This window comes from Anser anser (assembly GCF_964211835.1).
Source record: "Anser anser genome assembly, chromosome: 1".
NCBI classification, from domain to species: Eukaryota; Metazoa; Chordata; class Aves; order Anseriformes; family Anatidae; genus Anser; species Anser anser.
In genome coordinates this window covers 2,143,177-2,167,064 of record NC_139720.1, presented here as the reverse complement: position 1 = coordinate 2,167,064, position 23,888 = coordinate 2,143,177, and the positions used below count along the sequence as shown (strand labels likewise).

Here is a 23,888-nt window from a genome sequence, read left to right as displayed (position 1 = left end):
CTTGCGGGATATTTGTTAAGCTGCCAGAATTTGGGCAAAGGGAATGAATGCATTTGTGGTTTTATCTCCATCTCCCGTCGCCATTCGGTGTGCTGACACTTGGTGTTTCCCAGCTCCCAAGAGCCCCTCAAGGTATTTCTGCATCTCGCCCGGTTCCTGGGGCTCCCTCCCCTCCTTGTCCACACCAGTGCAAAGAAGTCTGTGCTGGGAGATTGCCACAGAGCTCCCTTTCGCCCGCCCGCAGGGTGACAAAGCGTTATTAATTGACGGCAGGGGAACCAAATTGCATCTGGCAGCCCGATGCTGCCGAGCATCACGGGTCACAGCCCGCGGGAGGCGGCCCCGCGGGTGGGGGCACGGCACAATAACATCAAAATAAATAAAATGAAATGAAATGAAATGAACTGAAATAAATAAAATAACAAAATGAAATGAAATAATGAAATAAAATTAAATTAAAAATAAATTAAAAATAAAATAAAAATAAAATAAAATTAAAATAAAGGAAAATAAAATAAATAAAATAAAATAAAATAAAATAAAATAAAATAAGATAATGATGCTAATAGATGTCATAAAATTAAGCCTAGATCCTAGACCCTGGATTTCAGGTATTTGGAGAAGTGTGCATCTTGATGCAGAATCCTGTATACCAAGCCAAAAGGTAAGAGCCCATCGAGCTTAGCTCTCGCTCCACGACCTCCGTGATGTGCTGGAGACGCTTTATTGCACCTGATGGCATTATGCTGGTGTGATACTGGGCCTCCCAGTATAAAAGAGACAGGGACGTACTGGAAGGAGCCCAGCGGAGGGATGCCTGGGGTCCTTCTGCAATGGGAGCTGGGGCTGCTCGGCCTAGAGGGGAGGCTCGGGGGGATCTTAGCAATGTCCAGAAATCCCTGCAGGGAGGAGCAGAGAGGACGGAGCCCGGCTCTTGGCAGTGGCGCCCAGTGCCAGGACTGGAGGCAGTGGGCACGGCCTGGAGCCCAGCAGGTTCCCTGTGCCCACCGCGGGCGTTGTGGTGCCAAGGGAATTGCAGGGCAGCCTCCGGCCCCATTGCGGCCTGAAAGCAGATCAGATGCAGCCATCGAGCGGAAGGTCAGCAGAAGAAATCAAGAAATCCCAGGTGGGACTGGTGGGAGCCTGAGCCTGCTCTTCTGCCAGTGCTTGCCTTGGGAAACGAGGAAGAGCGAAGTTATGAGAAAAGGAGCTGAAATACGTCCTTGCCGGATGCTGTTTCTTCATGGCCTTGGTTAAAGAGGAGGAATTGCCCTGCGTGTGGCTTTCTCCGGCACACACCGCGGGGCAGTGATGGTACCAAGGCTCCTGAGCCAGAGCATCCCCCGGCACCTGGGCTGTCACGGCTTTGCGAGGTGCTCGAGCCCCACGGCGAGATGCCAGCAGAGCACCGCGCTTCGCTGCTGTCCAGACACGGACCCAGCTTTCACCACTGCCCAGCAGCTCCATCACCTCCATCCCAAAATGTCCAGCAGCCTCCAAGAGGTCATTTCATGTTCTCACCGCTGAGCAAACAACCAGCCAAACACCCACGGGGCCGACAAGGAAGCAACGCCAGCCTTCCAGGCAGGAGAGGAAACACCCCACCGTGTCTCCTTCTCACCCCAAGGAGACCTCAATCCCAACCACCCAGCTTCTGAGTGCAGCCCCTGCTCTGCTCCCCACCTCCTGGGGCCACAGGAAAAGCCGGAGCCTCCGTGACCCGCAGGCAAGTTTGTGACCCTCATGGCTGATTGCACAGTTTACAGCACCCAAGACAGGTGAGGTTGCTTCGAGCAGAACAGATCCGTATGGATGATGCTGGGACAAGCGCAGGCTTCTTCCCCTGATGTGTTGATTTATATATTTGCAGCTCTTCCCTGATGGATAGTGCCCCAGCACGGGACATTGGAGCCCCCTGCTGAGCACACCTTCTCAGTACCAGCAAAGAAGGATGAATAATGCTTTGGAAAAATGAATTATTTTGGGGGCAGCTGAGAAGCTGTAATTAAAAAAAAAAAAAAAAAGGCAAGAAAATACACAAATAAACATCACGTGTCAAGGCATCAGTGTGAGATTTAGCCACCAGCATGCTTTGGAAGCAGTCCCAAACCCAGAGCTGAGGGTCAGCGTTGAGGTTGAAGAGGTTTGCAAAGCTTTTGTCTCTGCTGTTCTGCCTTTAATTACAGCTGTGCTCTGTACAGCACTTTTTAAATTGTGGGGTGTCAGCTATACTCCAGCTTAAAAATTAGATTAGGCTCTATTTGTTTTTTCCGTTCAGGCAGCCACATCCTGCACTCATCTGGTGCCTTCCTCTGCCAAGACATCTCAAGGAGATTTAAGTGATGGGCAATAATATACTCATCACCAACAACCTTTACAGTGCCAAGGTCTCTTCCTCCATCTGCTGCGTTTTCAAGAGCCCATCACATGCTGAAGATGTCCCTGCCCGGGGAGATTCCCATCTTCACCTTTCTTCCCCCAAGAAGTTGAAGAGTTTGCAAGTGAACGTGCGGGCGAGAAGCTGCAATTTCTGCAGAAAAAAAAAATACTCGGGGTGGAGATTGTTCCTCTAATCTAGCGCTCCTTGCCAAGAAGTCAGAGAAAACAAAACGATAGGTTGAAAATTTAATTTTTGTGTAGGCTTGGCTTGTTGCTTTGAACTTTTTCTGCATGTTGGGGACTCGCTAATCCCTGTTCTGTTGTGCCGTGCGCCTTTGCAGCCACCACAGGGACCCTTGGAGACCCCAGCTGTGTCGTGCCATCGGGTGCCCTCTTTCTGTAGAGGAATTTGGTCATTTTTAAAACTTAGGTGGGGTTGCACAAGTCAAAGGTGAGGAAGAGTTTCAGCAGTGAGGAGCCCGGTTTTGCGGAATGAAGCCAAGGTAAATGTGATTTTCAAGAGAAGGGGGCTGTGAGGACAGAAAAGGAAATCCCATGACCTGTTGTTTCTGGGTTTTTCTGTATTTTTTTTCTGCCCCATCTGTCAAACGCAGGGATAATACCTCTGGGGCTGCTTATTTTTCTCCATCATTTGGGGCTGGGGAAAGCAATACGGTCAGAGTGTAAATTATACGTGCCCTGGAGCTCCTTTGCGTTATCTGAAGCTTCGGCACAACTGAGAATAAGGGCTGTATCGAGGAGCAGTGATAAATGTTTGCAAAATACATTAAAGATAAAACCCACGGTGTTAATAACGACCGGTGCTATGCTGTTTTATCATATTACATTGACAGTAGCTAATGGACAGGAGGTCGTCAGAAGGAATTTCTTTTTATTTTTAGTAGCTGTAAGAAGACCCCTTTGAAACCTTCACCCCGATGTGCTGTAGGAGTAATGAATCATAGCCTCGGCGTGATGTTAGGATTCAGCACCACGCGGTGTTTTCAGGTGCGAGGAGATGAATATTGTTCGGCGGATGCGTTGCCTTGTTAGTGTGGGTTTTTTTAAAAGGGTTCATTGAAGTGTCTTGCCATAAAATTATGCTTTGATCATATCCATTTGCTGTTAATGAATCCAGATGGGTTAGCGGCAACTGGATTGTAACTCTCTGATAATACATGCGCTGCCTTTCATTTCCTCGCGCCGAGTTTTAGAAGATCCTGCGCCGGCCCAGCTAACGAGTCCAGCTGTATTAACATGGCCTAATGCATCCTAATACAGAGCATCCCCAGGGGCACATGCAGATGTGTCAGGATTGCTTTGGAAAAGGTTAAAATGTTAGAGAAAAAATAGCCTTTACGTATCTAGTACAGCCTTCTTTCATATGGTAATTGTCTTTTTTTTTTTTTTAAAGTCATGCAAGTAGCTTAGTATTCTCATTAAATCAAAAGACCTTATTCTAAAATCAAGATATTGACAGGAGCTTAGCTCTGATTTTAGTGTTGTTGTGGAGAGGAGAAAGTAAGTGGGAGAAACTCTGTAGAAACCAGCAGTAGCCTCTCTTTTAACGTACGGTCTTTGGGTTTTTTAAGTTGTTGTTTTCTGGAATATTGAGTTATGGTATGAAATAGAAGTGGGGCAGGCTGAGAGCATCTTTGATTCCTCTTCATGTGGCTGCGTGTCCAAGGCACAAAGTTCACTGCAATGGGAGGACACAAAGAAGGATAGATCCTTCCCCTTGCAAACTAAGAGAGGTCAGGTAATGGCACGGGTCTCTGAAAAGCCCACCCATCTCCCACCAGTAAAATACCAGTGGAAAATGAAATGATTATCCACACAAAGAGGCAAATGGTTGCTTTTGGTTTCCAGGTTGCTACACGAGTTAGGAACTTTGGGGTTTTCTTCTTCCCTGTGTAACTTCCCTACGTAACTGCCCCATGGTAAAGGGTCAGGATCAGCCCCAGTAAGAGATGGTTGGATTTGGACTGAAGCTGCAAGGCAAATTCTGTATTTCCCATGTGTGCAATCAGACATTTCTTGTGGGTTTTGTAAGCACGTTGGAGAGCCACCTTGTCCTCTGCTGAGAGACAAACACTGGCCATGGGAGCACATTTTAAGCCATTTTGGTGCAAAGTGAGGCCCTTTTACAGAACCCCCTTGCACTGAAGGTGTAATTATGCCCTACCTCAAGGCTAGTGGATCTGATTGATCTAATTTCCCCAAATTACCAGGTAATTTTCACTCCTCACTTCCCAGCCCAACGTACATGGTTTAGGGTTTACTCTCAAGGGAAAGGAGCCAGATCAATGTCTCATTTTAGTGAGATTTGGGTAAAGTTTTTAAAGGTTTTTTTTGTCTCGCTGGGCTCAGCTCGGTGTCCTGGCACGCTGGCGGCCGACCAGTGGGGATGGAGGCACCTCTGGATCCGTCTGCCCTATGGACCTCCCTTCAAGTATTTATGGACATTGATAAGATCCCCCGGAGCCTCTTCTCCACGATGAGCAGCCCTGGCTCTCGCAGCCCTTCCTCATGGCAGAGGTGCTCCAGGCCCCTCAGCATCTTGGTGGACTCTTTCCAGTACGTCCAGGTCTCTCTTGAACTGGGTTCTTGTCCGGTTCATTTGCTCATGATGACAGCAGGTTGCAAATCCTTTAGGGTTGGTTGGCCTTACCTGTGGGCATCAAGTCCAAGACAGGATTGAATTTTTATTAAAACACAGCTACTTGTAGTAACAGGAGAAGCAGCATAAACACAAACATCTGAGAGGTGGCCATGCCAAAAGACGTTTTTGCTTGAACAAAACAATCCCAAATTGTTGCTAGTTCTGATATGAAAGGTCAATAGTTTGCTTAGGAGCAAGTTAATGCAATATGACGGTGACCAAAGAGGAGTTTCCTTCTCCAAGTGCAGTGGTGAGCCAAGGACGTCTCAGGCATGGCACGGTCGGTGACTAAGCCTTCATTTAACCCACCCCTGCTGCTCGCATGCTAAGGAATAATCCGTGCTCTGACTGAGGATGAGGTTTGCAGACTTTTTTTTACCAAATCAGGGACAGGTAGCAGAGCAGAATCAATTCCTGTCACTCACGGGTAACTCTGGAGGAGCAGGATTATGGATCAGGGCGATGCTGCCGCACTTTAATCTGGAAATCAATACAGAGAAGGAAGTTGGGCTTGTGGGGATATTGCAGGGACTATGATTTTGGTTTTGATGAGATTTTGCTCTGCAAACAACTGAGTCACTAACTCCTCTTCACAGCCTGATTAACAGAGAGAAAAAGCTAAAATCAGCCTTGATGCAGCTCTCTGGAAGTCCCTGGAGTACCCCCGGTATAACTGGAGTCCAGAGCTTCTCAAATGAAGCACTGCTCCCAAATGCTTCAGTCTCCTTCTTCGCCTTTGTGCGTAGCTCAAGAGCAGCCCTCCATTCTGCTGAGCCTAATATTAATACAATTGTCATCAGCCTGGGACTTTGATAACCTTCCTTCTCAATTGTTCAGAGAAACAAAATCACATACAGCCAGCAAGTCACCTTGGGGTGCCTCAGAAGTCCCCAAATAAATATGGGGTGCTATAAACCCAGGATGTTATCAGATGCACAGAACCTCCTTGTCCTGCGGGCTGTCAGAACTGGCTCATCTGTAGGCTGGGGAGCAGCATTTTCGGTTTGCAGCTTTGCCCTGTTGTTCCCGTGATTGTAATAACGCCGCTTGTCATAACAAAAGGATTGCAAGGTGCTACTTAACCCTCGGCAGCAAGCTTGTCCCCAGCACGTGCAGTTCGTGCAAATGTGAGCAGTGGGTGTAATCCCTAGTCGTTAGGATGGTCTGCGATCTGGGAGTCCAGAATTACTGGTCAGGCTGAAAGGCTCAGTGCTGGCAAGTCCAAGCAGAGCCCAGCAAAGCTGCAGGTACCTGGTTCCTCTAAAAATCACACGTCTGAATTTTGAGGTTTCATCTAGTGAACAAAAGACCCAGAGAACTCCTCTGGTCCTGAGCCACTGGCTCAAAAAGCCAAACTCTTCCAGACCCAATATTCAAAGCCTTAAGCCATCCTTCTCCCCTGGTTTCTGCTTTTTCCTCTTCCGTTCTGTTTTACATCACTTGGTGACACGGGCTGTTCCAGCATCTGCTCGGCGTCGGGGAGAATCAGCTGTACAGTTGCATCTGTGACACTAATTAGCAAAACACAAGACGGCTGAAATTAAGATATCTGCTTAACCTCTATTCATGCTCGTACTTGCCTTTCTTTTCCAGAGCACGGTGATCGTGGAGAAGACTGTCCAAGACCTGATGAACCTGATGCATGACCTGAGCGCCTATTCGGATCAGTTCCTCAACATGGTGTGCGTGAAGCTCCAGGAGTACAAGGACACCTGCACCCTTGCCTACAGGTATGGGCAGGATTGGAGATACTGCCCTTGTGCTTTTGCTGCTTGACATGAGTAGGAAGGAGTTGCTTCTGGAAACCATCTCTGCTGAGACACTCAGGAATAGTATTTTATAGGTGGGGGGAAAAATCTGAAATAGTGATCATTGCCGTAGGAAGAGTCTTGGTTTCCCGGGGACTTTTTGCACACCACGCTATGGTTTAGGCTTTTTAAACGTGGATGAGAGTGGGAGGGTGCTTAGAAACCACACGACTTTTCTCTTCATCGGTCAAAAGGTGGCCTCAGGTTGGAGATGGAGAGCATAAGGCATCCCATTTAACATAACCACTTGTATATAGCTACTGCTTGCTTGTAGAGCAAGTCAGGTCCTTTCATTTCGTCCATTCCATCCTTTGCTCCCAGGAAATTCACAATTATATTTTAATTAATTATATTGAGGTTGCGGTATTCAGATCTCATGACAGTGTTGGAATTCATAACCACAGCACACCATTTAAATACACACGCACCGAATTTTGTGGCACTTTCCCAAACCTTCCTGTAAACTTACTCTTTCGAGGGGCCATCAAATGCTCCGTCCTGGGCTGTTCATCAGCATTTTGGGGGGATGGCTCTCTGACTGCTTCCCACACCATGGTGTGGAAGCTAACCTCAGCCTCTGGGCGAGGGCTTTGAGTCCTTTGGGCACTTGCTTTATCGTAGATTTCCTTGGTAACCATTGCTAAATAACTTATTCTCTGTACATCTCAGCTGCCCATCTGTAAAATGGCCCTCCCTGGAGAGGGGGGCCAGCGATGTGCCCCGCACCGCGGGGATAAATGCTTGCATTGAAAGACACTAAAGATGCCGTAGCAATGTGGGCTATAATAGCCGCTATACATAATCTCCTTTAATAGCTAATTGAGGCTGGCGATAGCAGGGGAAGCTGAAAAAGCCCCTTGTGTTTTCTGACCAAAAGCATTAAGAAATTATTTCCTATTGCCTGATTTCATTCAGAAGGAGCTTCATCTGGCGAGCGGCTGCGTACGGGCTCATTATTATTATTAATAACACCAACAATAGCAGTGAGCACATATGTGGGCTAAACAGCGTCCGAGCGCTCGTGTAAATCGGTAGCTGCATGTGTGCCATTGTCCAAAAGGCTCGTGTTTTATGTGAAACTTCACTGACTGCAGCCAGACAATGGATGTAATTTCTCTGGCTTGAATTTACAGGTCCTTCCTTCCTTCCTTTCCTGATACCATTCCTGGCTTTGGCACCTGCTGAGGCGTAATTAGGACAGCCCTAATTTGGCAATATCCTGATTACAGCAGGAGGAAAAACAGGAAATGTTCTAGTTTTGCTGCTAGCAAATGACTGACTGAAATAGAAATCCATATACATTTCAAATGATTCGGAGGAGTACAGCAGCCACCCGGCTCTCCTGGGCGAGCGGCTCGATGCGCGGGGTCAGCATGCCCTCTGCAGGGACCTCGCGTCGGTACGGCTCGGCATGGACCGCGGCTTTCCTTTGGATGGATAAATCTCGAGTGTCCTCACGCTGATAAATAAAGTTAGTGGAGGAATGACCGTTTATAGCTGCCTAAAGTCAGGATACGCTCCTTAGAGCTGAATACTGATACGATCAGGCGAAGCTGTTGGAGCAAGGAGTGCGTGTCTGCTCTTGAGATGTCACGGGAGTGAGAATTTGGGAAGCCAGAGAGATGGTTTATGCAAGATTTGCACGTGGCATTTGTTCCTTCCCCGTGTGCATGCTTCCTGAAGGGGAATAGGAACAAGCGTGGATTAAATGTATTCAGATACAGGTTCCTCGAAGCAGGGCGCTTGCACTCGGAGTCCTTCACAGCACAGATAGCTCCGTCAGGACGTCAGCGCTAAGGCGTGCAGAGCTGAGATTTTTCTTGTTTGATTTGCACTTGGCTCTGATTTTCTAGCGAACACAAAAACTAGGGGGGCTGGATGTGAATGGATTGGGCATTTATGTAAGTAGGAACTGTAGGTTTTCTTGCTTTCATCGATGACAAATTTCGGAAGCGTATTTCGTCTGAGCTAGGTGAGATGTCTCCAGCAAATCACGTGTGTGTAAGAAGTTTGACACAAACTGTTTGCAAATCTGAGCTATGCTTTCTGACTAGTGTATGGTGGGGAGTGGGAAATCGGGGATTAAAATGAAAGCAAAAATGGGAGACAGAGCCACAAAACCTCCGGCTGTGTTAGCAGTGTCATCCTAAGTCTGTCCATCCCACATCTAGCTGCTTCTTCAACAAATTTCTGGGAAAACAGATTTCTGGGAAAGGAGCTCTACTCCTGAGTTAAGCCAGCAGTTAAACCATTTTTACTGGGATTTGGGAGGTACTGAAAGGCCACACAAGGAACTGTAGGGATGGGATAAAATCTGACCAGTTCAAGTTAACATTAGCCTTTCTTTTTAGCCTCGTGCCAGCACCCTTCTCAGAAAAGCTTTGCTGTTTTGAGGTCTAAAATGAATCTCTCTCCGTGTCCTTCTACAGTAATTTATCCCATTTCTAGTTAAGTTCACGTTGAAGTTGCACCTTATTTTGTTGTCCAACCTTAGGCTCTGTCCTGTGTGTCCACCTGCTTTTTATCAGTCTTTCTTCATCCCATCTCCACTGAACAAGTATTTTCTCATGCTTTTTTCAACCTGTTTGAGGAGTCTGAATTAAGTCCCGCAATTGACTCTCTCCAGTCTGCAAAACGAGATGGACACCTCCAAAGAGTGACTCACCTTAATTAAAACATGGCTCGGCTGTCTGGAGGTGAGCAGCAGCCTCTACCAGCTATGAAGACAGCTTATGGTGACCAGCCTCCTGGCTGAACTGTCTCAGCTAAGTTTGTGAAACAAGGTGGGGTAAAACGAGGTAAAAGAAAGGAAGGAAAAAAAAAAAAAAAGACACGTTTCCAGCCAGCCAAAATAAAACAAAACCCCTTTTTAATAGATAAGGAAATGAGGAGCAGATGGATTTATCCAGGCTCTGCAGTCACAACAGGATTTCTCAAGTTCCAAAGAAGCACTCTTTCCACTCAGTTTAATACTTCTTACTGGTATCTTCTCCTTCTTATGTTAACTTTTTGATTTGTAAGTGTCTTTTTGGATCTAGAAGCTTTCCAGGCAGGGGTCTGTCGCCCTCAGGCCGTCAGGTACCTGGCACATGCTGGGCGCTCTTCTTTTAAACTCTTAGCAATGTGAGCAGAGCTCAGCATGGAAAAATACCCAGGGAGAAAAAATCATTCCCAAAAACGACTGGCACAAGGCAGCAGAGTGCAATTAGCTCCTGTGGCCCACAGATGTTTTCCTAATGAAAAGCCTTGATCCCCAGCTGTGTCTGGAGACGTTCTCCATCGCTCTGCCCCCAGCTCAGGGGTCAGCGGTGCCAACCTGGGACCATTCCCACCAGCAGATGTTTTCTGGATAAAAACCACTGAGCTGTGGAGGGGCAAAGCCTCTTGCACATGTGCCATCACCCATGCAAGCATTCACCTATTCCCTCCCCAATCCCGAAAGCTGGGTACAAACAGATGGCATCTTCCTTGGCCCGTTGAGCTGTGAATTAATTAGCTGATTATGGCACTGGTGGTGGCAAGTAACCCTATTACGGCAGCAGGAGTAATCGCGTAGGACTTTGGGAGAAGGGGGTGTTTGGAAGGAAGCACTCTGAGCTGTACTAAAACATGTCATCCTACCTTGTGATAATTGACTCGAGGACCCGAATTAGGTTGACATTGATAGGAAGTTACGGAGGCAGAAAACTGGCTGAGATGTTAGAAAGAAAAGGTGGGGAAAAAGGTGTCTGTAACTGATGGTGAAAGCTGGGCTTCTAACGGAGATCAGGGTATGTTCCGCCTTGTTTAACATCTTTCTTAATGAGGGGGTGGTTGGAGTAAAACCAACCTGTCAATAAATATTAGGAGGTGTTGCAACTGTGGGAAAGAATGGGGAAATAATTCAGAGGGACCCATGTGGAAGTGGCGGTGTCCCAGCACTGATCAAGTAGAAGCACCCTTTTGATTTAAATGGGGAATTCTGACAAGGTCTCCAGTGGCACTCGGTCCCATGAGTAAAAACATCACCAAAAGGTAAGAAAAGTAGGAATCGTGTGAGATAGGCTCTTGGAAAATACTGGCCCTAGAAGAGCAAGGACACCCAGCTCAGTCTGGAACTTGCTATAGCGGCCAAATGGACTCCCGTTTCCCCTCCCCTGCCACCCATTCCAGAAAGCAGTAGGGTTTTTGAGGCCAGCAGATGCTAAGAATCATAAAACAGAAAGGTAGCTCTGTCTTCTGACTCCACCAGAAGATTCCCAAAGATGACTTTCATGCGTAGACATCTGAAGGGCTACGATACCGCTGTAAATAATTGAGTACGGAGGCCGAGTACTGAGGCTGCTATAAGGGAAAATAACGGGGAGTAATGGGATGAAACTGAGTAAAGTAAAACATGAGCACAGTATTTTTTATTTTTTTTTTTTGTCCAAGAGTTAGATTTGTTCATCTGTGAAATAGACTCCCAAGGGAAGGAGTCTATTACTTCAGTCATTTAAATCTGGAAAGGACAAAGCACTGACTAATATATTCAGTGGAACAGTTGTCCTGCCTTGGCAGAGAAATGGCCAAATATAATCAAATTCAGTTTTTCCAGCTCGGATGTCAGAGATTCTGGTGGAATGTTTTTTTTCCAGGGTGTTGAGCAGATCCCTTTTTTCATAAACGGAAAAACACTGAGTTCCTGATAGCAGCAGAAGGCCAAATTGATATTTTGATGCCGAGGTCTTCTGTGGCTGGAAACAGAATTCGTTCTTTTCTGTCTGTGGCAGACTGAACATGAAATTTAAAGATAAGGAAAATTTGTATGTAAGTGCATGTGACAAATTCATTTTCACAAGTCCTGTGTACTTACTGAGCAGAGGTTGTTTTCTTGGTGGCAGGTGAAAGGAGTGATAGGTTGCTCCGCGCTGGTGGGAAAAGAAGTCATCTCGGTTTCACGATAAATCAGTGTTGGCTCCTATCTCAATGCCATTTTCACCCTTTTCCTCTTCCAAACACATATACTCAGTGTGTTGTTACTTTTATTTCTATTTATTGACAAAACATGCCTTTCAGTTAATTTAAAATGAGACTGGTTAATCCACGTAACCCTTCAGAAACCTTCAGGGTCTTTATTATATAACCCTTCCCAAAATCACCATCTGAATGGCAGCGAGCTCTGACCATCTGTGTGCCCCATGACCATCCCATGACCATCGTGTGTGCCATCCAGAAGTGCTCAGCCCAGTAAATGCCCCGGTGAGGTCCAGGTTGAGCTGACGTGGGTTGAGCCAGCACAGACATGTCCATACTGCAGCACCCAGCGACTCTCCGTTGACAGAGCCAGCATTGAACCTCCGCATCTTTTCCATCCTCAAAGTTTCTGCCCTCTTTGGAGAAGACGGTTTGTCTGGGGGACAGCAACAGAAAAACATATATCCAGTGTTTGCACCTTGCCAGCCCATACCGTTGTAGGGCACAGCAAAGATGCATTACTTCTGGATGCCTTGAAGTGTTGTGAGCGAGGGGTTGTGGGTGTCTGAGGGGCAAACACAGGTCTGGGGTGTTTTATGTATTTTTGCTTAGTAGAAGCTGATCCGTCTCTGGGAGCATGGTGGAGATACTGATTGTGTTGTCAATCTGCAGCTAAGCCTCTCTGTAGGAACAGGGCTTCTGAGACCTTGTCTTTTCATATGCTTCATCTCTCAAGTCATGCTATACTGTGTTTTTTTTCAGTGGGTTTCCCATATTCCTATTAGAGAAGGCAAAAAAAAAAAAATCCCACTGCTGCCTGCTGGAGAGGGCACCACCATGCTCTTGCTGTGAGTGATGCGGACAGGGGACATCTGCTTCTTCTTGGGCTGGAGAAGCAGCCCAGTTGGTCACCATGAGGCTTGCCAGTGAACGAAACTGGTGAAAGGACGTAAAAGGAAACACCAGTACCCCTAATTCCCACTTACCTTCTCTAAGAGGGTGAAAAACACTTCCCAAATCCTTGCAGTTTACCAAAAACCCAAGAGAGGGAGAGGACTCTCAGCTCACCGGTGTGCTGGTGAAATAGGAAGCATGGAAGAGCACTATGCTGTGTGTGCTCATGGTTGTTCATGAGCAATCCCAACTCAAAAAATAGGCAGCTAATTGACTCCTCCACGGAGAGCATCCCTTTTGTCTCCTGCAATTGCCGGTGGGAATTTCAGATTACTTACATTGCCAAAAATATTAAACGGGAAATCTTCGTAATTGGAATATGCTGTGATCTTTGATTTGATTTCACACATACATACGACTCAGCTGAAAACTATTATCAGATGTTTTGGATGACCGGAGAGAAGATTTGGGACCCTGCATTTCCTTTCCTTGCTTCAGACCTGCTCCCCAAGCAGGGCCAGCTGGTGTGCGGTGGGCTGGTGGCTTCCACCCAGGTCTGCCTGGGCAGGTTTCCACATTGCAGGCACAGCACAATCAGCAGCGGCTGGCGGGCTCGGTTGAGATTGCAGAGAACAAATGAGGTGTAGAGAAACTACCTCCTCGCTCTCGTAGCGCAGGATGACCTCCTCCAGTTGTGTAAATGATAGTAAGTTGGGTGATTTCAAGGTAGGGGACAATATGGCCATTTATCCCCTGAGGGACTCTGTCAAAGTGCATCAAGAGTTGTGAGCCTGAGAGGAATTTGTATCATAGAAACATAGAATCATTAGGGTTGGAAAAGACCTCCAAGATCATCTGGTCCAACCATCCCCCTACCACCAATGTCACCCACTAAACCATGTCCCCAGGCACCACGTCCAACCTTTCCTTGAACACTCCCAGGGACAGTGACTCCACCACGTCCCTGGGCAACCCGTCCCAGTGCCTGACTGCTCTTTCTGAGCAGAAATGTCTCCTAATTTCCAACCTGAACCTCCCCTGGCACAACTCAAGGCCATTCCCTCTAGTCCTATCACTAGTTATCTGCGAGAAGAGGTATCATGTCCACTTGTATTGCTGTGCCCTCCACCTATTTGCTGAATTAATTTTTGGACCAATTCTCTAATACCGTGTGGTTTGCACATTTGTATGTGACAGCGATTTTAATTAATAAGTTTGGAATCATGTGAAGAGTGCGGTTTGCTGTGTAAGGACGTGAAACTATTGGAGTGTCCAGAGAAGGGCTACAAAGACGGTGAAGGGCCTAGAGGGGCCTAGAGGGGAAGACGTACGAGGAGCGGCTGAGGTCACCAGGCCTGTTCAGCCTGGAGAAGAGGAGGCTGAGGGGAGGCCTCATGGCGGCCTACAGCTTCCTCACGAGGGGGAACGGAGGGGCAGGCGCCGATCTGTTCTCTTTAGTGATCAGTGACAGGACCTGAGGGAATGGTGTCAAGCTGAAGCAGGGGAGGTTCAGGCTGGACATCAGGAAGAGGTTCTTCACCGAGGGGGTTGTCGCGCACTGAAACAGGCTCCCAAGGGATGTAGTCATTGCACCAAGCCTGTCAGAGTTTAAGAAGTGTTTGGACTGTGCTCTCAGTCATACGGTCTGAATTTTTGGTTAGACCTGTGTGGTGCCAGGAATTGGACTCGATGATCCTTGTGGGTCCCTTCCAACTCGGGATATTCTCTGATTCTATGATTCTATGCTTTGCACTGATGTGATTGCTGCTGGTTTCCCATAGGAGCATCGTGCAGTCGGACGAAAAGCTGGTGATCAGCGCCTCCTGGGCTAAAGACGACGATATTAGCAGGCTCCTGAAATCCCTGCCCAACTGGAGCAACATGGCTCAGCCCAAGCAACTGAGACCCAAGAGGGAAGAGGAGGAAGACTTTATAAGGTAAAACATTTTATAGCCCAAGTTGTAAAAGGGTTGTAAAGACAGCGCAAAAAATGGTAAAATGTGCTGGAAACAAAGTAATTACGGTGTTTGCGTAGCTGTTGTGTCTCCAGGTATGAGAAGAGTTTGAGATGTGGTTTTTCCTTGAGTGGAGTAATAAAGCTTAAGTCCACGTGCCTTTATGTGAAGGCACCAGCTTTGCTGAACTGAGAATTTCCTGCACGTTGCCTGTGTTTCGTTCTGCCGATGGTAACAAGAAACCATTAGGGAAATGTGCTGTTTTGGAGACGTTTCTGGGCTGTGTTTGTCAGCGCCCGTTTCACAATGGATTGATAGCTAAACCATCCTGCAGCTCTTTATCCTTCAAGAGAAAGAAGAAAGTGGAGCTTCTGCTCTGATGCAAGAGGAACAGAAGAGAGGGAGGCCATGGGTCAGCAAGGAGGCTTCAGTGGCAGCGCCAGCGTACTGCTTTCCTGCACTTCTTGACTATTCCTGCTTGTTCAGGCGCAGCTCTTTGAAGAATCGTGCTTGTGAAACAAGTCAGGAAAGTGGCTGGGATTGGGGAAGGGATGAAAGGGTTGTTTTTCATTCAGGCAGATCCTCGTGGTGCTTGATGGTGCAACCCTGGTGACCCATGCAGTACAGAGAGCACCAGTCTGTGACCTAATAGTGGGGACAACTGACTGTACTGGGCAGGGATTCCCAGAGCTGGCGTTGTCACCACAGCTGCCCTCTGTTTGAGCTGGGATCCTGTGGTGTTTCACCTCCATCCTGAGCCCAGCAGCTATTAAGGACGGCCAAGAGTTCACTGGTCTTGAAAAGCAGTGGTACTTCCAGAGGGGATTCGTGCAGAGGCAACTTTCTGTATCCGAACAAGATTGTTTTCACCTTTTCTTTTTAGGCAAGTGGAAGCCTGTACACGGGCAGATTGCCTTTCCTTGCACACTGTAAATCGCTTAGTCTTTGAATCATTGGCTCATCCTGAAGAAACGGGCCCTTTTTGTCATTCCAGCGAGTCAAAAAGCTTGTCTACACATCCCCATCACTATTCGTTACATCCTTGATTGGCATTTGGCTATAAAACAGTAGGAGTAAGTGAAGCTGTTGAAAATTAAAGTCTAATTTGCCCAGATTGTCATTTTACTTATTCACTGACTGCAAGCACAATAACATAAAGATGATGCAGTCTAGAGAGAGGAACGACAAAAAGTACAAAATACATCTAGCCACAGAAATGCTTGCTTTTACTGCTGTGGGTACTGCAGTAGGTATGGCAATCAGCATCACCAGTGTTTTAAAAAGTCTTCAGTGACATTGGAAGAATCATAGAATCACAGAATCGTTTGCAAAGCCCTTGAGGTCTTTGTGTGTTTTCTTTTTCTGAGATGTGGAAATCTGGTCCCAACTTCCATCTTTGCCATCAGATTTCTCCTTTGTTTCTTGGCATGGAAGGGTGCTGGGATGCCCTCCTGGCTCCTTCTGTGATTTCTGAGCCATCAGCATGGGACACCAGAGCTCCCGTGGATACAGAGCTGGGTACCGCTGGCTGAGTGTAACCTCCTAGCATAAATACCTGGCCAGGCTAAATCTGATGGCCAAGCTCAGTCTGATGATAGCAGTGCCAGTATTTTGCTCCTAATGTGCATTTTATTCAAGTATTGTCATTTTACTATCCATTAATTGAAGTATTTTTTGCAATTGTATCAGAGATGTTAGAATAGAAAGCCCTATTAGGTCATCTACATTGAATTCCCTGAGAAAAGCTCCTGTACTCTGCCTTTTTTTTAGCCTAGATGTTAGAACAAAGATCTTTTCTCACTATCTGTTTGCACAGAGCATCATGTATTAAGCCCCAGTTCCTCAGAGTGCTGTTTGAATGCTCCTGTAGCATTAATTTAAATGATAATAATTGGTCTGGGCCAGTTTTAGCCATTGATGGTAAGCGACATGGCTTATAAACTTCTTCAAGAATCTGTGCATGGTTGAATAGGTCTCTCCTGAAAGCTTCAAAATAAAATTAATTGCTTGTCCAATTTTTTGTCATCTTCTTTCCACTTAAGCACACTTTTTTTCAGAGACTTGCTCCTAATACAAAGGAACAAGATTTCTTTGCCGCTGTTGCTTCTTTCTCTCCCTCTTGGCACCGCTGAAGAATTGGGAATAATTCTGCCTTAGCTATCACTGCCTGAAGGCTGCTGCGGAGCCAAAGGGAAATGGGTCTTTGCCCAATTAATATCTTGGTTAGGGTCATCTCTGTGATGAGAGAGCCTTTGAGAGTTCATTTCGTTCTCACTTGAGCCATCCAAGCTATTTAAAACACTGACACGTAGAAACCCACCTGCGTTCACCGACCCAGCTCCTCAGCTAACAGGGACAGGACTAAGCATCCTTTTGCTGGAAAGGAAGGTTTAAGCTTGGTGAAACGTGGGAGCATGTTCTGTCCGGACATAAAACAGGGCTGACGGCAAGGCTCGAACTACTCAGCAGCATCCCTTTACGAACGCTGCTGAATTAAATAGGTCTTGAAAGTTTGCCACTAGCTTTTGGATTGTGGCAGGAAGAGCCATCAGTGCACTGTTTTTTTTTCCTCCGCCTCCTCGGGTTTCCTGTAACTCATTTGTTTAATTAAAAGGAAGAATCCAAATGCAGTGCCTTTGCAAAAAAAAAAAACACCCTCATGCATATCTGTGTTGACAGTGATTGATTCTGTTGTCTTAACCTGCCACTATCTCTTTTGCGAATAGATGTCAAAAGGCAGGGTAAGCTACTAGCAGAATCTCTCCATTAATATTCTGGTGTGGTTGGCCAGACAAAGGGACCTGATTGAGCATATTATAGTAGCTCAGAACTTGGCAAGGGGAGAAAGGAAAAGAAAAGTCATGCCTCTATTCGTATAATTAGTTTTTAAAGCTCTGAAGGCTATTTGGCACTGGGGCGAGTGTGAAATATGCTGCCCTTATCGCTTTATAAAGGTTAGCCTTCAGTTCATTACTGAATCAGATATGTTGGTGATAAAACCCAGAGATGTATCATTTCCAGGTTTGCCTTTGACGAAGGAAAGCAATGTAAAAAGAGCTTCAGATCTGGTCACACTTGAGTTATAGCAGAAATTCCTGGTTTCCAGTGCAGCTCTGCAGCAGAAGGGGTGGCAGGGGCTAAGGACACGTTGCACCCGACATGTCTGGGGAGCTGAGGAAGGTATGTTGGCAATTCATGGGGCAACACATCTGCCTGAAAACCCCGAGGTGGTCTGAACATCACCCCCCAATGCAGATTATTACGGTTGCAGATCAGAGATACCAGATCTGTGTTAGGAGGATTCCATTTCCTCTCACCTTTTGACTCCAGCAGGCTCCTGAATACCAAACCTGGGATCAGATTCTCAGGCTACAGCTGTTGTAGCAATTTAAAAACCCTATTCTCAGTGTCTCCATGTACCACAAGCCTTTTCTTTTCGCTGCTTCTGTTTTTCTTATGAGGATAACCCTGCCTGCAGAGTGCTCCAGCTGCCTGCTGCATCTCCCATTCACCTGCAGATGTTCATCCTCAGTCGCTCTGCACCAAAAGGAAGAGGTATATTCGAACAGGATACCTGTGCAAGAGCAGATCCTTCACCAAATTCTCCCAAATGGCATCGTTCAGGACAGTTACACTATCCCTGCTTAATAGGATCTCTTCTCTTCCCTTGATTTAGGCAATGCTGTCCCCTGCCAGTACTTCCAGTGTAAAACTGGAGCCTGCTTGCAGATTTGGGACTACGTTGGAGATGTTTCACTGTTGGACAAGACAAAAATGTCAGGCTGAAGGATAAAAACAGGGATAGACTAAACGTCCCACCAGAAAGTGTGGCAGGAGCAAGAAACATACCCTCCAGTTTTGGGGCTGAAATCCTGAGCGTCGTGCAAGTTCATCAGCTGCTCCTATCACAGCTTGAATTGCTTCAACTGCTTCCAAAGGGATTGACGTGCTTAAAGTTTTCCGTTACATAAATAAACAGTCTGCAAAACTGGGAATGAGTTGGGACAATTTGCTCTGGGCCTTCAAGTCCTTCCTTCGTGCAAAATTGGGAGCCACAATGACGGGAGCATGGAGTTCAGGTCCTAGCTTGGGGTAGGGTGTTCTCCCCTTCTTCCACCTCTCTGGCAGCCAGGAGGTACCAGTGAAGGTTTTAGTCAAAAGCTAAATCTTAGGTTTCTCCATCTGCTGTCTGGTGGGTGTTTTTTGTCACGTTAGATTTGGAGCTTTCCATTAATTTTATTGTCTTTTGATGCCTGAAGCCCTGGTGTTTCATGGATGGATGTTCCCTTTCTTTACCTCTTAGATTTCCTTCCCATTTTCAGTTGTGGCTTTCCTGTCTCTCTTTTCTTGTTCCTTTCTCTCTTTAAAATAAAAGGCCTCCCTCTCCAACTTCCCAGGCTCTATTTCTTGTATTTACAATACTTCTAAAGGGGGAAAGGATGGTCTTGGAAGATTGGCAGCAGACTCTGTCGACATTTTTCCTCCACTGGGACAATGAATCTGGATGTGCTGTAGGTGTGAGTCATTTCCATTTGATGACAGTCTGCTCCTTTCTATGAAATGAGTTTCTAGATCTCTTCTTGGATCTTAAGAAAAACGTGTCTAAATGGCCTCATCATGAGCACAACTGATGCTGAATCCTGTTGCTGTCAAGAATTTCATGTGAGAGGCATAAAATAGAGTGAGCTCCTGGATCTTCACAGGGCACTTCTTATCTGAGAAGTTCCCTCCTGCTTCCCTTTGTCTTATGAAGACAAAGAAGTTTGGGGGCATTTGGGCTGGGTTTGGGGTTTTTCATTAGTTTGAGGAGGGGGCAGTTGACGGTTATGTGTGTACTGGACCTGAATCCAGGAAGAATCTCCCAGCTTCAGATTGATTTATCCTACAGAGTTCAATATCTATTGAAATGAGTGCAGCAGTGCTCAGCTCCACCAAGGTCCCTTTCTGGGTACCCCTGCACTGCGTGGCAGGGATGGAGAGGGAAGGCAGAGCAGGGACACGGAGCTTCAGCTCCTTCACAGAGCTTTAACACCAGCTCCTGCTTTAACAAGATTTAATATCGTTAAATCACATCATTAGAGCTACACAATATACTCCGAGACACTTCCCTGTCTGCTGTGATAAATTATATAATACAAACCTAACAAGACCAGAATATTCAAATAAATTTAAGCGAGACGATGGCGCGTGATGTTACAGCTTAAAATTGTCAATTAGCGCTGTCTGCTTTTCGACGGTGTTGCGACCTCTCAGCAGAGATTTGGAGCTGCCTGGGAGTGCTGGCGCCGATCGCGCTGGTCCCTAATAGAGATGCACAAATTGTTGTTGAGGCTCTGCAAATCCCGGTGAACCTCAAATCTGGGTCGTTTTTAGGCTGGGCTAGATCTTCAGTCCTTTAAAACTGAGTACCTTAGGTTGGCAGCGTGAATTTATATCCACTGAGGATGCTCTGCAGCATCTTTTCATCACGGCTACAATGCTGTTTGGATGCGCTGCGAAAAAAATGTCCTCATGTGCTGAATTTTTAAAATACCTTCAGGTGCTGAACCTTTGAAACGAGTGAAACCACAGCTTCTGTAGAAATGCGGCTGGGCCGGGTTTTATTGTTCTTGCGGCAGCGAATCATTTCCGAGGGTTTCCTTTTGCAGGAAAAGCCCACGTGGGTTATTTGTTTTGGTACTCGCACAATTTCTTGATGACTGTTGAACAAATTCTGGTGCGAGATGAAGAAACAAACCACTTTTTTTTTTCTCTCTTTCTTTATAAATAAGAACATAATAGGAATTTCTTTGATTTGGTTCAGGGGAAATCTGTCTGCCTGTGTAGTTACTATCTACAGTTTTTGAGCGCAGTCCCCAGGCTGACTCTATGGCTAAAATGCAGGGATAGAAAACAAATTATCTTTGTCCTGTTCTCAGTTCAACCGATAATTTTAGGATATTTCCTGTACAGGCACAGCTCTGCCTGCTGCTTTCTGCTGTGGTTTAAATCCATTTTGTTGCTTCTCCTCTACGAGCATCTGATGCTCAATGGAAAGGATCCCTCTGAGGTCTGTGGTCAGGAGGGTTTGAGAGAGGACAGGAGGTCCTCATCAGGTCAGTGTGTTCCTGGGGGGACTCCCAAGGGGTTCTCTTGGTGTCCCCCCTCCTCCTGCAGCTCCACGCTCCCTCCCAGTGAGCTGTTTCCTTGGCCTTATTTGCAGAAGGGATAATTGAAGCTAATTTCCTGGCAGAGAAAAAGGAGAGGAGCAGTAAGCGAACGTAAAGCTGCTGCCAAGGGTACACCAGAGACCTCCTTCCTCATTCTGCAGTATTGATGCGGACATTTGGCTGCTTTTCAGCCCTGCTCTGGCACGGGCAGAGCACCTTAAAAGTAGCCCAGGTCATCCCCATTTATCACATATGCTCTTCCCTGGCCTTTTTTCCGTAGTGTACGAGTTTCCCGTCCTCCCATGTATAGGCTGAAATAGAGATGAGGGGAAGTCTCATCTACTGTCATCAGTCCCTGTGTTTCCAGTCAGTTTAGCTCAATAGGCTGTTTAATTTTATCAACAACTCATCCCGTAAATGCATCACCAGTGCTCCTGCTTTCTGGAGGAGAGGAGGGGGAAACCAGTCTGTCTGCAGAAGACTCCTCTTGGAAACCAGGACCCCGACTTCTCCCCATCCCTGCTGGTACCAAGGATGCGCTGTGCATCCCAGACAGTATCCACGGGAACAGAATGGATCTAGTGCTGATACATTGCTGGTCACGGTATTGGAAAAAAATATGTATAAATGGATGGCTTAACAAAGGGAAGCAAAGTGAAGTACTTTGTTAATCCAAGGACGTAGCTGGCGCAGCTGGCCTTGTCTGACAAAGCAGAGAGTTAAGAGTGAACCCTATTGAAACACGTATAAATCCCATGGGAACTGAGACCAAAAGGCGATGATGAAGTGTTGTGGCACCAGCATCAAATACAGTTACAACGAAGAGTGAGCTCCGACAAAGGAGCAGCTGGACAGTGAAGAAATATACTTGAATTTTCTTTGTTCACGGTGTAGCTGATATGTAATATTAACCAATTAACCAATATTAACCTTGAGCATCAGTATATACATACCTGAATTACCTGCAGGAGAGCGGAGCCTTGCCTTTTGTTCCAGTTCTATAAAACACTCCATCGTGAACCACTCGGTTGTGTGGTTTTCTTGCTTTCTAAAATATGTTATCTCCACAGCTCGATATTTCATCCTTGAGTGCTCAACAAAATCTGAAGGATTTTTTTTGTCTTTTGGAAAGCTTTGGCAAAATCCAAAGGAAACTTTGTAGTTAAGGTAGGATGGGATCTGGGTTTTCAAAACCATGGTATTTCAAACCAAAGGTACCCACTGAACCGTCAAAAACTTGTAAATTATATGCGTGAAGTGGTTACAGATGAGTTCATGCACTCTGGTCCTGTCTTAGATAGACACTTACAGGTATAAAAGCAACCAGAAAAGTAAGAAGTATGGCTGAAAAATCGTACGGGAATCAAAGGTCTGAAGATGCTATTCTAATATACAGAGTTAAGGTTGGACATTCAGATGATTTGTTTTTTCATATCCTTACCGTTAAATGTTTAGCCTTGCAAATTTAATAAAGAAACACATGTAGTGAGTAGTCGCTCAAGCATGCACCCAGAATAGCAACAGTTTGCTTCAGGGAGGCGCTTGCTAACAGCAGGCTTCAAGTTAAATTATTGCAGTTCACGAGAACCCTTTAAAGTCATCGTTTGGAAGAGAGTTACTTGCTGAAGGTTGTCCCTAGTTTAGATGGTCGTGTGAAAGAGGGCGTTGAGGTTTCTGCAGTCAAGGATATGTATTAAATAAAAAAAAAAAAAATACGTTTGCTGTCCTTTTGGCACAAACTTTAGTTGTTGTTTGAGAGCGTCAGAATTGCATTTGTCGCAACAGCGTTTTAGAGTATAGCTTTCTGTAGAAAAAGTGATTTGTATGGGAGTTAAAATAGGAAATACGCCCTGCTTTGTGTTATATAGATTGCAGCCTGACGGAAAGCACTGTATTATTCATGCACAGGCATCCATCCAAAGCAGTGCCAAAACCTTTCTCTTGGCGTGTGGGAAGGCAGCAGAGCCATCCCTGTGCTCCAGCCCAACTTGTAATCGCGGCTGTGGGCAGCGGCACGCTCGTGACTCCGCATTTCACAGCTCTCAGATGGTGACTCACAAACAAGTGCTTTCTCTGCTGCATTTTGTATTGGAAAGCCATGTTAACGAAGGTAGAAATCCACCAAATGTTTCATTTCTTAACTTTTTGGAGTGATTAAGACAGTTGCCAGTGGGATTTGACAGTGGAAATCAGGAGGAGTGGTTCAGTTTGGGTGGGAAAAGCGTATCTTTGACGTGTCTTCTACTCCCCAGGAGCAGAAGAGAATATCTGGGTGTCTGTAGGTGGGTAGAGCTAAGTGAGCTGTCTTGTGGCCGCTGCAGAAGCCAGTAACACGTTTTGTTTGAATGAATGATCACACAGAAGAATAAATGCTCAAGCCTGGCTACGAGCTTGGCCATTCAGTTCAGCCTTGGGTTGGGCTTCACAGGAGTCGCTCAGGCTGTCCTTGCCTGTAGCCTCTTATTAATATCTTACAAATGCCCAGGAAGGGAAGCTTGCTAAGGCCTTTCCTGAAGTGCAGAAAGGATTTAAGCTATTTCCAGTAGCCAGAACAGATCAAAACTAACCCCAGCTAATGGAGAGGGAGGCCAGCTGAACTGCCACTGCCCTATTCCATGGAGCTGGAGATGCTCCTGTGGCTGAGCTTCAAACACAACCACGAGGTAAGGCTGTTCCTCTCAAACCATGGCACCCAGGATACAGCCTAAGGCAACATAGTTTGCATTGTCAAGACGAAGAAAATCCTCAAAGAGAATTTTTTTTAATGAAAACTATTTTTTTTGCCTTTCATGAATTCCATTGAGCAATTTAAAACCATTTCAGTGTTGTTCTTTTTTTTTTTTTTCTCAAGTGACAGTGAAGTCCCACAAATCTAGCGAGATGCTGGCAATAAAGCTGCTTAGATAGTATGTAAAACGCCACTGATGGGATTATTTTGCTGCAGTTCGTTGCAGTTATTATGCTCAGCAGCATGATTCCTCATTGTAAGTTCATAAAAGAGCTAATGACAGGAAGTGGAGGTTTGCAAAGTTGAATGAAAGTGGAATGCAAATGCGTAACAAAAAGAGCAACTAATGACGGGAACAGTGTACCGAGGACCATGGTA

The 23,888-nt window shown here is 46.1% G+C and overlaps 1 protein-coding gene across 3 annotated transcripts in view; it reads left to right on the top strand.

Moving 5' to 3' along the window:
- EXOC4 (exocyst complex component 4) overlaps positions 1–23,888 on the top strand; it is a 382,597-nt gene that overhangs the window by 307,784 nt on the left and 50,925 nt on the right. For all 3 annotated transcript variants that reach the window (XM_083819252.1, XM_083819251.1, XM_083819253.1), the window contains 2 exons: positions 6,635–6,771; positions 14,460–14,615. In XM_083819252.1, coding sequence (XP_083675378.1) covers positions 6,635–6,771; positions 14,460–14,615 — 293 coding nt within the window. The remainder of the gene's footprint in view (positions 1–6,634; positions 6,772–14,459; positions 14,616–23,888) is intronic.